We start from the raw sequence: 16,197 nt of genomic DNA on the forward strand, positions 1-16,197 counted from the left end.
TATTGCATTATACTTGAGTGAGTAAAAGTATGGCACAGGGAGACGACTCCGTCAAGTGGCTAAGGAAGGACCGTCAATACCATGTATATAAGAGAGGGCACCTGCGCTGCGTGAGATTGACGGCAGAAATTAAGATCATTTCGCGATGAGATGCAATCACAATCCGCGTAGTGTATTATTACAGAGTTCTCATGTCAGGACCAATATCAGCTATCAGCATCATATCCCAACGCACTCGCGTCCTGCTCTTTTGAGCTTCAATCCAACTCGAGGGTAGAACAGGGTTCCTAAGCTGCAGAAACAATTCAACCAAGCGAATATGGTCTCAACAATGTTTCCACCATATAGACGGCGAGTTAAAAAGGACACCGTGTAAAGCCGCACGTTCCAGGTCGAATGGAAGAGCAGTTCTGGTCAACTGCGCAGCCGAGCTCGGGCGTCCCGTTGCAACAGCAGCACTCTGCCAGTGTAGGCGGCTTGCGCGCCTCAAGGGGAGACGCGGCAACGGCCGCAGTGAAAATGAGAGCGAGGAGGGTTTGAATTCGCATTGTAAAGTGGTCGGTGGAAAATAGTTTGCCGCGGAAGATGAAGGATTGAGTTGGGGATGATGAGAATGGCAGCACCACTGTGTCAACGAGGTAGAGCGGCAGCTTTATATAGACGTCGCGACAGCTTCCTCACTTGGGTTTCCATTTGATTCTCCTTGGCAAAGAGTCTAGACTTCATAATCTGCGACTTACAACGAGTTGATCTATTCTAGATGCAGGCAACGAAATGAAGCTTTATCGCAGCTGCGGACAGCCCCCTGCGACGCTACAGCAGCTGTAGTACAAGTTCCACGGTCATTGCCTGTTCAAGTCAAGCTGGATTGTTTGCTTCTTTTCGTGCGGTAACTGGCTCCAATTCGGCAACGTGCAAATATTTTACCCGATCAGCGAGGCCCGAGTCTCTCCAGTCAATACAGGTTGACAAACTTGATCCGCAATCTGCCTTGGGACTTTGAAGTATATGCACCAAAATTTATGGTACAGTCGTCTCGCCCTTCTCTGAACTGAAGCATTTCGTTTGTCTCGATCTTCGCACTACCTCTCATCCATCACCAACTGACCTCTTGGCAGTCAGCTTACCAGCGCCCAGGCTTGGCGCTTCCGCCACAACATGGCTCAGGAAGGAAAGCATTACAAAGGAAAAAGACAAAGAGAATATCTTGTTCTACATCGGTATGAAGCCGAAAGGGAAAATTTTACCTGCATAGGATGGACACTCGAATCGCAGTAACACCTTCTGTTTCGAGTAACCGCCGAGGCGGCTTGTACAAATGCTTCCTTTGTTCGGCCTCCTTCAGAATCACAACCACGAGTAGCCGACGGCCCGCAAGAGCCTCAAGGTTAATCTTATTCATTCATATTCTTGAATGTACGGCCATCACGTCCTTGCCTACCTCTGGTATCGATCTTGGGAGATGATAACTCGCAAGGCTGGACTGTGGGGCGGCAACATCATGAGGGAGAGTTGTGGACGTCATTGTCGCTTGGCGTTGCCCAAGACATGAAAAGTCACCGAAAGCGTGCAGAAACCAACACTACAATTTCCTATCAATGCATTTTTCAAAACTGATTCTCTTCGTGCGGAAGAGTGCGCATCCAAGTTGAAATAGCGGTGCTCGAAGCACGCGCATCATTCACACGGAATACTTACCTAGCAAGCATGTACATTCCACCCGAGCTTAATGCTATTGTAAGCCCTCATCCACAGCGAAAGGCCTGCGCATGCAGTGTTCTCTAACGCGGAATGTTCGCAGCAGTCTCTGAAGCGCGCTGCGGGAGCGGGCAGTGGCATCGCGGCCGGCGGCCTCGCGGCTAAGAACAGCGGCGGCGACGAGCGGAGCACCCGCTTCATCCTGGGCTTCGGCATCGGCGTCCCCGTACTGCTGATTCTCATCGGCGGCGTCTGGTACTTTCGCCGGAGAAGAGCTCGGAAGAAGGCCGCCAGCGACAAGAAGAAGAAGAAGAAGGGCGGCGGCGCGGGGAAGAACGGGGGGCGCGGCCGTGGGCGACGGAAGCGCAGGCGCTGGAGAGGTTTTGGCTGGCCGGAGCGCCTGAAGCCGGTGCCGGCGCCGGCGGCATATCGCAAGTCGGACAAGGATATTCTGCCTTCTATGTTATAATACTCATTCAAAAATTTCAAGTCTCTTGTTCTTGAGCGGTGCTTCAAAGGACTTCGGTCACATCGCGTCACCCCGTCATGGTTACCAACACCTTGGACGCTGCAATAGCTTCCGTGGCTGGAACTTCTTTAAAACTTAACTGCGCTGCTCCGAGCTGGTCCTGCTCAAAGTCGTTAAGTTCGGGTGCGCTGTTAATCCCCTCTTCATAGGATTGACTGCATTGCAAAACGCTCTGCGCGGGCCCCTGCTTAATATGAAGTGGTCGTTGCACGTGACCGAGCACATGATCTCAAATTTCCGATCTCCAACAGCCAAAGGAGCTTCATGCGAAAGTCAACTACACGGCTGTTTTCCTCGTCTTGCTCCCAATTGCGACAAATTGTTTTATTTCTGCAACGCCGAGCGACCCGCCCGTCGTCATGCCGCAAAAACCCATCCGCCTACCGCCTCTCGAGGTTCTGCGCGTCAAGAACCCGAAGCGCAACCCCAAGAACCCCTGCACGGTCGTCATGTCCAGCGTGCTCGGTACGTTTCCTCCCCTAACCGTTCCAGCCTTTTCCTTCCATGAGGACCTGGGGTGGGGGGGGTCATTCTTGTTCGTTTTTTGCTGACCGGCTGCAACTTAGCCTGCTGGGCGTCCGCGGGATACAACGCCGCCGGGTGCGCCGCGATCGAGTCGCAGCTGCGGCAGTGCATGGACGGCCCCAAGCCGCAGCCGGCGCCGCCCAACACGATCAACCACCACATGGGCCGTCTCGGCCGGCACATCACGTACAACGGCAAGCCGACGTAAAGCGGGAGGGGGCGAAGCGAAGCTACGACGACGAAACGGAGCGCGAGTGGGAAGATTACTGAGACAGGGAGAGGTGCGACGCGGCCAGCGGCTACAGTCTCACATGCTCTTGTGTTCTCAAGCGATGCAACGAATACAAAATGGGGGAGTTGGAGCCTTGCATGGAAAAGGCCATCTTCGACTGAGTATCGAAATACCGGCGTTGTGTGCTTGTTGGGGGATCAGGAAAAGGTGCCCCAGAATGACACCATGTACAATATTACCAAGAGGAAGTTGGCATAGACCGGGACCACGGTCTACAGAGTCTTTACAGCGTTTCATCATATAAAAAGTCATGTATAATAAAACATATACCCCTACCTTGAGCCGTCCAACGAATTGGTGCTTCTACAAACAAATGTCTCAAAACATTATGATGCAACATCACGGTTCACTTCCAGAGAAAAGGTCGGTGAGCTTAATATGTCTCTTTAAATTCAGCTTCCTTTCATCCATGTCAAAGTCTGCACCGACACTGCAGCCCACCAGCGGTATCGACCAAAAAAATCTAGCTGCGTCAAAGAAAAGAGAAAGAGGGAAGAGGTCGAGAGAGAAAAGAAAAAAACGACAGTCTATCCAGCGTTGAAATGTGGGAGCTATACACTCCCCCTCCCCCTCGCGTCTTCGACAATCAGAGAAAACACTTGCTTCTAGAATGCGTGTCTTCGCTTTCCATTTGTCAAAAGCAATCACGGTGCGCCATAGCCCGTGGACTGTGGACGCGCATGGCTGTGAAACACAAAAAAATGAGCCAAAAAGAAAAGAGGGGGCAAAGACAATTATGCAGTTTCCTGGTAACGGAAAAGAACAAGGTCAAAAACGAGGAAATGGCAAAAACAAGAGAAAATGCTGAATGCACCCATCTCCAGACCCGCGCCGTAAGACATTTGCAGTCGCCTGCGCCAAAATGCAACCCATATTGAAAAGAAAACCTAACGAGTGTGGTGTATAAAATAAGAGTATAAATGCCGAGGCCCCAAACGATGTGCTGAAAAACAAGAGAATAGGAACTGTCAAACGAGGGCCGTGGTGTCGCGGAGCGTATGGACTTAGTGAGACCTTTGGTCCTGGTAATAGAGATCGAGGCCTATGTAGAGTTGGCCAGGTATCCGCGTTTGTCGTATATAGTATAAAAAGAATCGCGCGCGCTTTGACCAATGCAGGCAAGACGGGTATGCATTGCCCATTCTAAGAACCGTCACCCACGCAGAACAGTTCTATCTCGCCCACGCCACCAGAGTACATGTTGCGCACGCCTTCTCGCCACTCCATAAAGGCGATTTGAATGTCGTCGTCGCTCTCAATGGTGACAGAGTCGCCATCCTCGTCACGGTAGCGGAGCTTCAGGTTCCCCTTGCTGATACTGCTGTTCATGAACCGCGCGAGCTTTGCGTCGATGCGATCAATCAAAGACTGGTAGCTGATGTTAAACGCCACAACGAGCGTGACATAGTTGCCACTATCGCAGTTGACCCGAACCTTGAGTTGCGTCGGCAATGGCATGTCGCTCGAGTAAGATTCGCCCGTCGGCGGGCCAAGCGGAGCGCTTGGTAGGGCAGGCGAGCCATTTCGAGAGTTGGCCATCACAGGATCAACACGAAGATTCGCAGATCCCTGGCTACTCGGTGTATTTTGGCGTGGGTAAAGTGGTTGGGCTGGAAAGTGTGACATGGTGCCGCCGAGACTGCCACCTAGACTGCCGGAATGCTTGTGCATGGGCTGCCGTGAGGCGCCGGGGCTGCTACTGTTTGTTCGAATTGGCAAGTCGTTTCGCGGAGAGCCGTTCTGGGATCGCGCGATCTGGCTATCATGCAGGTGCTGAGGTATCCCGGGAACTGCTGGAATATTTCCTTGGCTGGGTTGTCGTTGCCGCGCAAGAACAGGAATGCCGGCGTCGGGGGTGCTATAAGAGCGGCTGCGTTGCTGCTGGGCTGAGCTAGAATTTGATGCCATCACCGGCAGTGATGGGCCGCGAGGAGGCTTATTGTAAGATGAGGGTGGGCCATCACGGGATGGCGCGCGAGGCATGGCAGGCGCTGTATATCTGGCATTTTCGTCCCAGCCGGAGCCGGACGAACCGCCATTCTTGTTAGGGAACTGGTATGGCGGGCCTGGGAAGACACCACTTGTCGTGCTGGCGCGGGAAGAGACGGGAGAGTCGGCGACTGGTGAAAAGTAAGAGTCACCTCCTCGAGCTCCGGGAGAGGGCGCGCCATTGCTAGTTTGCAGGCTGAGGGGAGCAGGTGGAAACGGCAGCGGGAACCTAGGTGGTGGTGCTCTAGCAATAGATGCCAGCGATTGTGTGCTCTCTCCAGTCATAGATCGTTGACGAACGTTCGAACTTGATGATGTGCGAGGCAGTGATGAGCCTGATGGTGCTGGGAAATGCGCGGGGCTGTATTCGTCGTCTTCATCTTCATCTTGGTGAAGGTAGGGATTTTCGAGGCCGTGGTCTCGTGTCCAGGCAAAGTCTTGGTTCGCAGACTCGCTGTTTACCGACATGCGCATTGCGTTCCTCTTACGCTGCGTCTCAAGGCCGACGGCCCAAGTCTTCATCATTTCCTCGTGGACAAACTTAATGGTGAAGTTTTCCACGCCTGGGTCGCCCTTCCACCAAATTTGGACAGAGTGAGAGCCAGGCTTGGAAAGAGACACAACATCTGTCACGTTAGTCATGAAAATTCTGCCCTTCAGCTGCAGCTTAGCATTCTTGTTCTTGATCTTGGGGCCCTGGGACCGCGTCTTGTCTTTTTTGTCTTTGGTCTTGTTGCCGGACGCTTCTTTGCAGCATAGCAAGATGTTTTCAAAGAGATAGATCTCATAATCCTTCTCTTGCTCGGTCTTGCCTGTTATCACACCGTAGATTCCATGCAAAAGCAGGACACCAAATTGCTCCACTCTATGGGATTTCCAGTCGTCCACCCTGACGATGAGATCGTCGAGGGCTTCGTCGAGCAGGGCGCGGTGAACCGCATCGTTGGCTTTATGGAGGACTCGCTCGGCGGCCTCGCAGCCTATTTGGAGGTCCTCCTTGATCTCTTCGTCTTCGCTCTTTTTATTGAGGTCCTTGAGAAGCAGAGGGTACTTGACAAGGCGCTGCATTGGCTTAAGTAGGAAGCCGTCCAGGGTGTTGAAATCGGCCGCGACCGGGTGCTCTGATAGCTGAATCTTATCAAAAACTTGATTGGCGATTTGAGCGGCTTTACGCTGATTGGCAATGAACGGCTGGTAAATGTCGAAGGCACTTTCGTAGAAGCAGAAAGGGGCACCCCATCGCTGATCGTCCTTGGGCATGGAATTGGTTGTTTCAACACGGATCAGGAAGCGGCGCTGGAAATCGAGAATGGCGTTGATGTTGAGAAAGATTTGGTGGACAATATCGCCGGGGACGTCGCCTTTCTGCTCTAATCTCTTCTTGAGGTCATGCAAGTTTTCTAAATCTTGGACATATTTCCGCTCGGTGTCGACAAGTTCCTTAACAATGTGGTCTCTGTAACTCATTTGAGCGCCGGGGGCGGGCGCAGTGGAGTCCTCTTCGGGCAAGAACTGTGGTTGAAGCAAGTGCCCGTTTTGCTCAGCGAGGTCGAGCACATAGTTGACAACCTGAGTAACCTGAAGTGAAGCGGAGGCGGGTTAACAAAGGTGTGAGGAACATGCGAGGGGTCACGAACCTTAACAAAGCCACTGGTGTCGTTTCCCATCAAGTCAGTGATGACAAATGTGTCAGCAGCGGGCAGTTGCAGCTCCTTAAGGCAGGCTTGGACGAATTTGAATATGGCAATCTTTGATTTCTTGGCCTCGGAGGCATTGGGGTCCTCCACCTTGAGGGGTTCGCCCTGCAAACAGTTGTAGATGACGAGAAGAGGATGACCTGAGCGGAAGAGGTGCCATAGCGAATCGACGGGGTCGGTAGGATCTAGCTGGTCGAGGAAGGGCTGGAAGTCGGGGACCTGTGCGAGGCGCTGCTTGAGGGAGACGCAGATTTGGTAGAGTGAGCGGGAGGCGTCGGCCTTTTGGTTTATGATATTTGCGGTGGCAATGATGGGGCCGCCATTCTGAGGAACAATAGTCGCGGTGCTGCTGAGGGAGCTGAGAGAGGCGGATGAGCCTGCATAGGTGGTGGCGCTTGAGAGCTGGCTGCTTCGTGGGGCACTGGTCATCTTGGACAGGCCTACGACGCCGTTGGTTTGCAGAACCGGGGCTGTGTTGGTTCTCATCAAAATAGCATGTGCCATTTCATATGAGCCCATTCGCCAGGCGTGCTGGAGAAGCACGTTGCGAAGACGCTAGGCAGGTGAGGGAGGCGAGATGAAGGCAGCGTGGTGCGCGAGTGCGTTGTAGTGGCTGCAATGGTGTCTGGTGGGTTGGTCGGCGCTAGGGGGTAGCACGTTATCGCGACAGAGGAGAGGGATGAGGGCGACGGGCGATGATACTGAGCCGCAGTATGGTGTATGGATGAAGATCGGATAAGATGGCGAAGGTGCTGCAGAAATACCGCCGTGTGCGTCGGTCGAGCGACTGGTGCTAGAGCCGGCGGGGTTTGTGCTGTGGTGTTGTGCAATGCAATGCTGACACGGCGTGTTTGGCTGACGAGGGCGGGAATGCGGCGAGAGACGAAAGCGGGATGATATCGACGAACTCGATGTCGATGAAAGGAGGCACGGGCCGTGTAGAGGAGGCACGGCGAAGGATGCAAGCCGGTCGTAATGCGGGAGGGTGGGAGAGGTCGAGGATGAGATGGAAATGTTGGAGCGGCGGCGGGTGTAGGCGATTTGGGGGGAGGCAGCAATTGGCGGTCTCCAGTTTACAGACTGGCAGGGGTGAGAGGGGGGGATAAGGCATAGACCTAAGGTAATCTGAACCGCCCGCAGCGGCTAGTATCTCAAGTACCTTCCAGCCTAACCTTGTATGCAAAGGTACCCAGCAGCCAAGTCGGGTATTACTTTAGGGTACCTTACCTTACCTTAACCTTGCTGTTGAGTTAGCCCCTTTGAAGACCCCCGTTGAAATGTGGCGGCGGCGGATTCTTGGTGGATTTTCTTTTCTAGGGGCGCCGGTCGAGGTGGAATTCAGTGCATTTTAGCGCATGTATTAGTGCATTTCTCACGAGCTGCAAAGCAGGGTTGCTCAACTGGCTCAACTCAAGTGGTTCACAGTGCTGGGCCTGCGAGAAGTACCGCTGAGGTACCTACACTGGCACTTGGCTTGAGGCTCGGAGAGACACAGGCACGTGGATCGGGCAAAATGCATATTCGTAGGCAGCTAGTAAACAAACAAGCAAGCACTTCTCTCAAGTCGTCCGAAACATGAGATGCGGTAGTTCTGCTTCTCGAAACCGGACAGAGGCCAGCCAGGGGTTGGCAGCGACGGACAGAGGCTGTACCGTGGACGAGGAGCGACGGACGAAACAACGGCCCTATGCAGGAGAGGAGAGAACGGGGTTCTAGCGAAGCAACCCAGGCAATGGAACCCAGCAAGTTGTAACTAGATGGTTTGGCCACGGCAGAGGCGTATCGGCTCTTGCTGTAACAGCAGCTTGTACTAGTTAGTTAACACATCACCCAACTAGTGACAAAGTGAGCGTCTCTCATCGGTGCAGTCCACCAGTGCAAACCTGCCAAGTACCGACGATGCCACACGATGCACCCACACCACCAGATACATGTATCGCAACTTCCGGATCTCGTTGCTGCAAGCCAAAGTTGCGGGGCTTGCAGGGTGCTCCATATGTACTGGTACCTGCTGCGGAGTGAGATGGCATCACTCGTTGCTGGTGATAGCTGACTTTTCATGTTCACATGCGACGGCCCTATCAACAAAGCAGAAGTACGTATACCACGCATACACGGGACATGATTTACTAATGTAGCATCGATCTAGACGGCTGGCTGCAGGTTACAACGTAGCAGTTTGTGCAATCCAAGGAACGGAGCATCTCCCTTGTTGGTGAATCGCCTAGCTACCGCCTACAAGCCGAGCCGGTTTCATGGTGCGACCTCTTGATACCACTGGGGATTGATTGGTGTACCAGTGGGAGCGGTTGGCCCAGTCGAACAAATCGAATACATATGACAGATTAGACACATTGACACAGTAAACTTGTTTGGCTCTGCTTGGCTGGAAACCTGAGTGAGTGCAAGTAGGCCAGGCGGCATAGTTAGCATCCAACAAGGGAAAAAAGAAGGGGTCGCTTTTTCCCTTTATTACTGGGTCTTTCTCCTCTTCTCTTCTTCTCCACCAACGACCAGCGCCTCAGTTTATTAACTAGTTAACCCTCATCATCACGACAAAGTGGTGGCAGCCTGCAGGGGAACTAACAGTGAGTTGATGCGCTGTTGTGATACCTTGATCATATTTTAAGCATCTACACCGCTGAACCATACCTGGTAATAAAGAAAAAGAAAAAGACGGCGTGGTTTTTCTTTTCATTTTTTCCTTTGTCTTGTCCTCCTTTCCTTTTCCCGCTCTTCTTTCCAACGCTAGACCACGACGTCTTGCTTCTTCATGACTCGGACGCGCCAATATTTAGACTCCCTTCAACATAGTTTTCTGTACCACCTCCTGTTAAGGACGTCAGGTCGTGTGCACAGGCACATTTAGAGTGGTGCAGTTTGTGTGACGCCTGCAAGACACGATTAATACGTCCATTTCCTGCACGGACAATGTGGCTTATTTCTAGTTTGAACCCTCTCCTCCCTCCTCACTTCGACTCCTCTGCCCCGCCAAGCTTCGCCCGCGACTGAAGCGCACTGCCGGCCGAGTCACGCTCTGTGTGTGCAGAGTCAACGTCAGCTCGTCGCAAATCATTCGATGCCTCTCTATCATCCTATATCCTAGCATGCAGTCCCCGACATTGCTCCGATTACTCAGGCGCATGGGTCTATCAAGAGTTGTTTCCCCACGAGGCACGAGCACATTCACCTGCATGCCGTGAGACACTGACACGTAAAGGCTCTGGACAGTATACGGTTGCTGATTGGCACGTCTTGCTCGTCAGCATCGACAATGACCTGCCCAGTAGAAACGGGCTGCTAGCCTTTGCTGATCTAACGGCGCGTAAACTTTGCTCGGGCGACGAGTCGTAGCCTATCGCGGCCCTTCAATGGTTTACACCTACGCCACCACCACGCATGGATGCTACCCTGAACTATCACCTCGTATTGTGCATTTTCAATATATGTCCGTCATCGAAGTCGTGCATGCTGCGTAACTATTATAGCCTATTGGGCTCACTTTAATCTCAGCTCACTGCCTTGCAGCCAACTGTGACACTAGGCTGAGGCTGCGGGCGCTGGTTCTTTAACTGCCGTCCTTCTGTTAGCTCAACTTCATCGACCTCACCATCAGATAACGATGTAAGCGCCTTGTGAGCCGCATCACAAGCTACACGTATTTGCCAACAAAGTGTTTTTTTTAATACTTTCTCCGCCTATAATCCATAATCCCCGCGTTGTAAACTACAGTTCGGCTTGTCTTCATGTTTTCCCGCCTTTGTCTTGCCTGAGTCGAGCGACGTATACCAGATGGCCAAGTCTGGCCGATTGATATCGAATGCAAGGACAAGTTGCCGGCCGACTCAAAGAATGAACTCTATGAGAAAGCTTCGAATTGCAAATACGTAGTCACTTACTTACAAATGAACGCTGTTTCCTCTCCTCAAACAAGCCGGAAAGCATGACGGCATGCCGTTTCTCCCGTGTCCGTCGTCTGCATGCCAAACAATTTCTTGGACCCGCTGGCTCTCGCCTCAAAGTTCAAACGAACCATGTAATAAGACGGAAAAAGTAGTGTAATCCGGGCCCGGTGAAGAGGTCAACTTGAAACACCGCGCCTGGCTTGGGCTCGCAAGGTTACTGACAAATACGATGGGGACTGCCCAGGCATCAATCACTCATGTGTCTGGCATAATAAAAACAAAACCAATAGCCGAATGAGTTTCTCGCTTTGGAATCAGTTCACGGGACAGCTCGTTTTCCAGGTAGCTGGCTGAGCGAGACTGTCGAATTCTTGGGCGACATATAGAACCAAGACAGACAGACCCGTTTGGGCGTTGGGTTACCTGCATCACTACGCCTCCTGCAACCTGACTGAAGGATTTCTGCCTAATGCATATCATCATCTCCCCACGTGTACAACTATAATTCTTGCATGTTGATAGCTGACGTGTAAATAACAGCTACACGGCCACAACAACGCAGTGGCCACCCATCCTTCCCGTTTCTGGATTCCGCTAGAGCCGGCAGCTAGGTTTATCGCGGGTACAATCTGGCTCGCAACCATAATAAAATCGTTTGCCAGTAACTCCGCTACGAATGTGACAAAAGTATATGACGAAGCGAGAAGAGAAAATTCGTGATAGCCAATGGTGATTCTGGTAATTATAAATTTCAAGCATTTTACAAAGATTTAATTCGTGCCCCTGTTGTTGAAAAGAGAGAACCTATGTACATACATACATACATAGTTGCCCCGCCCAACAGCGCCACCCCAGCCCACTGCTTGCTGAAACTCGGCCGCCAAATCGTATCTGCCTTACCCCAGCCGGTAGCTTCACAACAAATCAACCCGTCATCCACTCCTCCTCGCCCCCCCAACGAGCACCGACTGCTCTGCGCGGCAGATGCCATCACGGTCCATGCTCGCGGCACATCATCATAGCCAGCTGGATTCTTTCCGCATTGCCGCACCGCCGAACTTGTCGATCTTGCGGCTTCGCGCGCGCTACCCTCCTGTTTTGCCTCTGCTCCCTCACCACGCGACCGGCGACCGCCACATCAACCCAGCAGGCTAGCCATCCCTGTGCAAGGTCCGTCGTCGTGGACCTGCACGCCAACGCCGTCATCCAAACCTACAGAAACCCTTCCTTTACATCCGCACATTAGGCATTTGGCCTGTGCCTTTCGCTTTCCGTTATGGATCCCTTCTCCCCGGTCCAACAGCCCGACGAAGGCTACTCCGAGGACCCTCTCAATCCCCAGGATAGCTCCGCCTTGATAGCATCTCTTTCAAGCTTCCAGTCGCCTTCCGATCTCGCAGTATGGATAGCACGCAATGCCTCCATGTTCCCAACCCCCGTCAAAGCTGGTATGCTGTGCTCTACCCTGTTGCGAAGGCTGCAACTTGGCCAATCTACTGACCGCCGCAGAACTCACCATGGCTTTGTTGGAGGAGCTCCCCACATCCACCATTGCTGGTATTGTCCAACGCCTCCGACCTCGACTTTACATCGACTTCATCAATCACCTTCCTGCCGAAATATGTCTCAAGATCCTCTCCTACCTCGATCCCATCTCTCTTGTCAACGTGCTGCAGACATGCCGTGCCTGGTACGACCTGGCTTTGGATAAGAAGCTCTGGGAGCGCCTGTACCATCTCGAGGGATGGAAAGTACTGTCTAAGGAAATAGAGGCAGAGGAAAAAAAAATCAACGAGAACATGAACAGCTCCATTAGCCAGATGCAGTCTGCTGATGGTCCTGTCAACAAGGTCCGCGCCATCATGAGCGATGACGACGAGGATATGGAAATGGTTGACACAGAGCGTACCCAAGCTTCCAAAGACAGTTTCTCCGGGCCGAGCTTATTCGGATCGCCTGCGACCTCGTTTTCCTCCAGCCGTCGAGCCATAACGCCACTGGCCGATGTCGACATGTCCAATTACTTCAACAAAGGAAAGGGGGTAGACAGAAGCTTTCCGTCAACTGACGTGCGGGCGAAGCGGAAAGCCCCTGATAGTAGCCCTGGGCCGGCTACTCCCCAAACCTTGTCTCAAGATCCCAACGCCTACCTGCGATCCAACCTGTGGGCCTGGGATCCGTCTAACTCCAGATACCGACTCAATTGGAAGTACCTATACAGTATGCGGCGGCGTCTAGAGTCTAACTGGGAACTGGGTAAATTCTCAACCTTCATGTTTCCTCACCCAGACCACCCCGAAGAGGGCCATCAGGAGTGCGTGTATACTATCCAGTTTGACTCACGCTACCTCGTTAGTGGCAGCCGAGACCGCACCATGCGAATCTGGGATATCCAGACTTGCAGACTTGCCAGGGCACCGCTGGTGGGACACCTTGGATCTGTGCTCTGCCTCCAGTTCGACGCAGACCCTGAAGAGGATCTTCTTGTGTCCGGCAGCAGCGACTCCAATATCTTCATCTGGAAATTCTCGACTGGAGAGCTGCTGCAGAGAATAACGCGGGCGCACAGAGAGTCTGTTCTCAATGTCCGATTCGACAAGAGAATTCTTGTTACATCATCGAAGGACAAGACGATCAAAATCTTTAACCGAAGACCGCTACGCTATGGCGACCTCGGATACGAACCAGTTGGGACTGTTGCCACAACCCTAAAACCGTATGGCTATGAACCTGACCTTGCACATGAGCTACCTGTCAAGCCCGAGTTCACCATGATTGGCCGTTTGGACGGACATAGCGCTGCGGTCAATGCAATTCAAGTTAGAGGCAGAACCATTGTCTCCGTCTCTGGCGACCGGCAGATCAAAGTCTGGGACTGGCCAGAGCAAGTCTGCAAGCAAACGATCCCAGCACACGAAAAAGGCATTGCCTGTGTAGAATTTGACGACAGACGGATTGTCAGTGGCAGCAGTGACTATGAGGTTTGCATTTTTGATGCGCCTACCGGCCTCAAGGTTGCATCTCTTAGAGGACATGCCAACTTAGTTAGAACGGTCCAGGCTGGTTTTGGAGACTTGCCATACAGCAAAATTGAGGACGAAGCCGAAGCACGGCTCGTGGACGCTGAATACTTTAAAGCGATGGAAGCTGGAGAATTGGGCTCCGAGGGCGACCGCCGCTCTGCTCGTCGTAGTCGACGTGCTAACGCTGGCAGCTCCAAACCCGAAGACATACAGGTTTTCGGCGCGAAGGTGCCCCCTGGCGGCGGTGGTGGCCGCAAATACGGCCGGATTGTGTCAGGCTCGTACGATCAGAGTATTATAATCTGGCGACGAGACAAGGAAGGCGTGTGGAGACCAGCACATCACCTACGACAAGAAGAGGCCGCGGAACTCGCCCAAAGCCAGCATGCCCAAGGCCTGTCAGCGATGCAAGATACTATGCGTACCCCGCAGTCGAATCTTCCGATTCATCCCCCGACCGCCGTCGTTCACCACGGCGTGGTCCAGCCGCCCCAGCAGCTTTCTGACTCTTCTCCTGGCAATCAACGCATCGCGGGCCTCTACATGGCATACATCGACCAAGTCGTTCCTGCAGGAGTTGCGGCACTCGAACATGCTCTGGCCAACTATCCAGCCATGCTTGGGTTCCACACGTATCTGCAGTCTGCTATCGAAAGAGAGGTCTCGCCACATTTGCGACTTCAGCTTCGACAAGCAGTGACGAATGCGCTGTCTAATATTCAGCATGGTCGAATACAGCGACTGCGGCGCGAGCCTATGACTGCGTCACTGACCTCATCAACCGCAGCCGCTGCTGGATCATCAAGTAGCAGTGCTAGTAGGAGGGCTGGCACAACTTCGCCGGCCGGAGAATCATCTACCGCGGCGCAATCATCTCAGCAATCGCAGCAGCAAGCTCGACAGAGCGTGCACGCGGCTCCCTCGACTGCAAGCCGAGCCCACGCCCCAGTCCCAGCAGCAGCAGTACCATTCCAAGCGGCGCAGGCTGGGACTCCGACACATCATCATCATAGACATCACCATCATCACCACCCGCATCTTACACCGGCCGAAAACGCGCCCGCCCGTGTTTTCAAGCTGCAGTTTGATGCACGCAAGATCATTTGCTGTACACAGTCGCAGATCATTGTGGGATGGGACTTTTGTAATAGCGATAGGGAGTTGCAGGAGGCCTCACGCTTCTTTGCCACCGTCGACTAAATCTTTTGAGCGGTGCGCCCTCGGGTTCCTTTTCTCCCTTGATTTTTGCGCAAGGTATCAGGCGTAACCGGATACAGGGAAAGTATATCATGACAAGCATTCTAACATTTAATCTGGAAATGAGGACACGGCGAGGAAATTGTCTGCAACGCTGTTTATGTTGTTTGGAAACTGCGTGTGAAACGGCGTTTGTGCATTTGTCCAACGTGCAGGTAGTTTAGAAGAGGGGAGATGTAGTATCGATGGCAAAGACAGGGCAGGGATAAAATCAACCATGCATTTGTCTAAATGAAAACCGCATTGAATAATTGTAACCTAAACAAGCAATCAATCGTAATCGTCCCGAATAGGTGCGCCTAACTCTAAGATGCCGCAGCTGTACAGATTAAATGCTGTGATATTGTAAAACCAAGATATGAATCGCTAATATGACTTAAAAACTCCCAAGGCTCAAAGCTGCGGAAACTGAGCGAGCGATTAGCCGGCCACCTGTTTAACCTTGTCTTCTGTCTGCGGCGGCTCGTCCACAAACTCGGGCACCACCTCATCCTGGAGGAAGCCTGGGACGCCGCCGGCCATCTCCTGCTCGAGCTCCTGCTCCATGCCGAGCGCCTCGAGCTCTGCGTCCAGCTCGGCCTCGTCGACCTCGTCGGGGATGTCGTAGCTGCGGGCGAGGCTGTCCTGGATCTCGTTGCCCATGTCGAGCAGGTCGGCCATCTCGTCCTGCATGCTCTCGATCTTGTCGACGTCGATCTTTCCGTACTGGCGGCGCAGCTCCTTGTTGGTCGTCTTCATGGCGTCGACCTGCGTCATGACGTTCTTGAGGTTGTCCTGCATGCTCTGCGCCTGCTCCATGTTCCAAACCTGGCCCTCAAGCTTGTCCTTCTCGGCCTCGTACGCCTTGCGCCGCTGCAGCACCTTGAGCGCCTTCTGCTTGATGGCCTGCTTCCCGGGGCCCTCGCGCATGCGGGACAGCTTCTCCTGGTAGGCGGAGAGCTCCCCGTTGATGGCCTTGAGCTTGGTGTCGACCGAGGCGATGCGCGCGTCAATGTTGGAGATGGCGCCGTTGAGCGTCGGTTTCGGCCCCGCGGGCTTGGAGCCGAATAGGCGATTCATGGTGGAATGGGCTGAGGGGTGATTTGGATCGGCGTAGTGGAAGCGGCGGAGGGAGTCGTAATTCTGGAAATATCTGGGTTTGAGTTTGTAGACTGGCTCGTGTTTCTGAAGCTGGGATGGCAAATGTGGCAGCCTGGGTAGATGACGTTGCTTGTCTGTCGCCCGCCAGCCCAGGCTATGGAGGGGCAAGTCGCAAGCCGCACCATCTTTGGCACCGTTGCCA

At 53.1% G+C, this 16,197-nt stretch overlaps 5 protein-coding genes across 5 annotated transcripts; 3 read left to right on the forward strand and 2 right to left on the reverse strand.

Annotated features, from left to right (window-relative positions):
• Positions 1-1,707: 1,707 nt before the first annotated feature.
• ISF_04983 (hypothetical protein) lies at positions 1,708-2,167 on the forward strand (the record flags this gene model as incomplete). Its single annotated transcript, XM_018848588.1, has 2 exons — positions 1,708-1,737; positions 1,802-2,167. The coding sequence occupies 2 exons, from the start codon at positions 1,708-1,710 to the stop codon at positions 2,165-2,167; spliced, it is 396 nt and encodes a 131-aa protein (XP_018704314.1).
• Positions 2,168-2,586: 419 nt separating this feature from the next.
• Positions 2,587-2,960, forward strand: ISF_04984 (37S ribosomal protein Mrp10; the record flags this gene model as incomplete). Its single annotated transcript, XM_018848589.1, has 2 exons — positions 2,587-2,692; positions 2,794-2,960. 2 exons carry the CDS (start codon positions 2,587-2,589, stop codon positions 2,958-2,960), a joined length of 273 nt encoding a protein of 90 aa, XP_018704315.1.
• Positions 2,961-4,187: 1,227 nt separating this feature from the next.
• On the reverse strand, positions 4,188-7,159 carry ISF_04985 (CDC24 calponin; the record flags this gene model as incomplete). Its single annotated transcript, XM_018848590.1, has 2 exons — positions 4,188-6,611; positions 6,671-7,159. The coding sequence occupies 2 exons, from the start codon at positions 7,157-7,159 to the stop codon at positions 4,188-4,190; spliced, it is 2,913 nt and encodes a 970-aa protein (XP_018704316.1).
• A 4,752-nt stretch (positions 7,160-11,911) lies between these two features.
• On the forward strand, positions 11,912-14,858 carry ISF_04986 (F-box and WD domain protein; the record flags this gene model as incomplete). Its single annotated transcript, XM_018848591.1, has 2 exons — positions 11,912-12,083; positions 12,145-14,858. The coding sequence occupies 2 exons, from the start codon at positions 11,912-11,914 to the stop codon at positions 14,856-14,858; spliced, it is 2,886 nt and encodes a 961-aa protein (XP_018704317.1).
• Positions 14,859-15,335: 477 nt separating this feature from the next.
• On the reverse strand, positions 15,336-15,974 carry ISF_04987 (Snf7 protein; the record flags this gene model as incomplete). The annotated part of the gene is made up of 1 exon (XM_018848592.1): positions 15,336-15,974. One exon carries the CDS (start codon positions 15,972-15,974, stop codon positions 15,336-15,338), a length of 639 nt encoding a protein of 212 aa, XP_018704318.1.
• Positions 15,975-16,197: the final 223 nt, after the last annotated feature.

The sequence above is a fragment of the Cordyceps fumosorosea genome, assembly GCF_001636725.1.
Source record: "Cordyceps fumosorosea ARSEF 2679 chromosome Unknown scaffold_11, whole genome shotgun sequence".
Lineage (NCBI taxonomy): Eukaryota > Fungi > Ascomycota > Sordariomycetes > Hypocreales > Cordycipitaceae > Cordyceps > Cordyceps fumosorosea.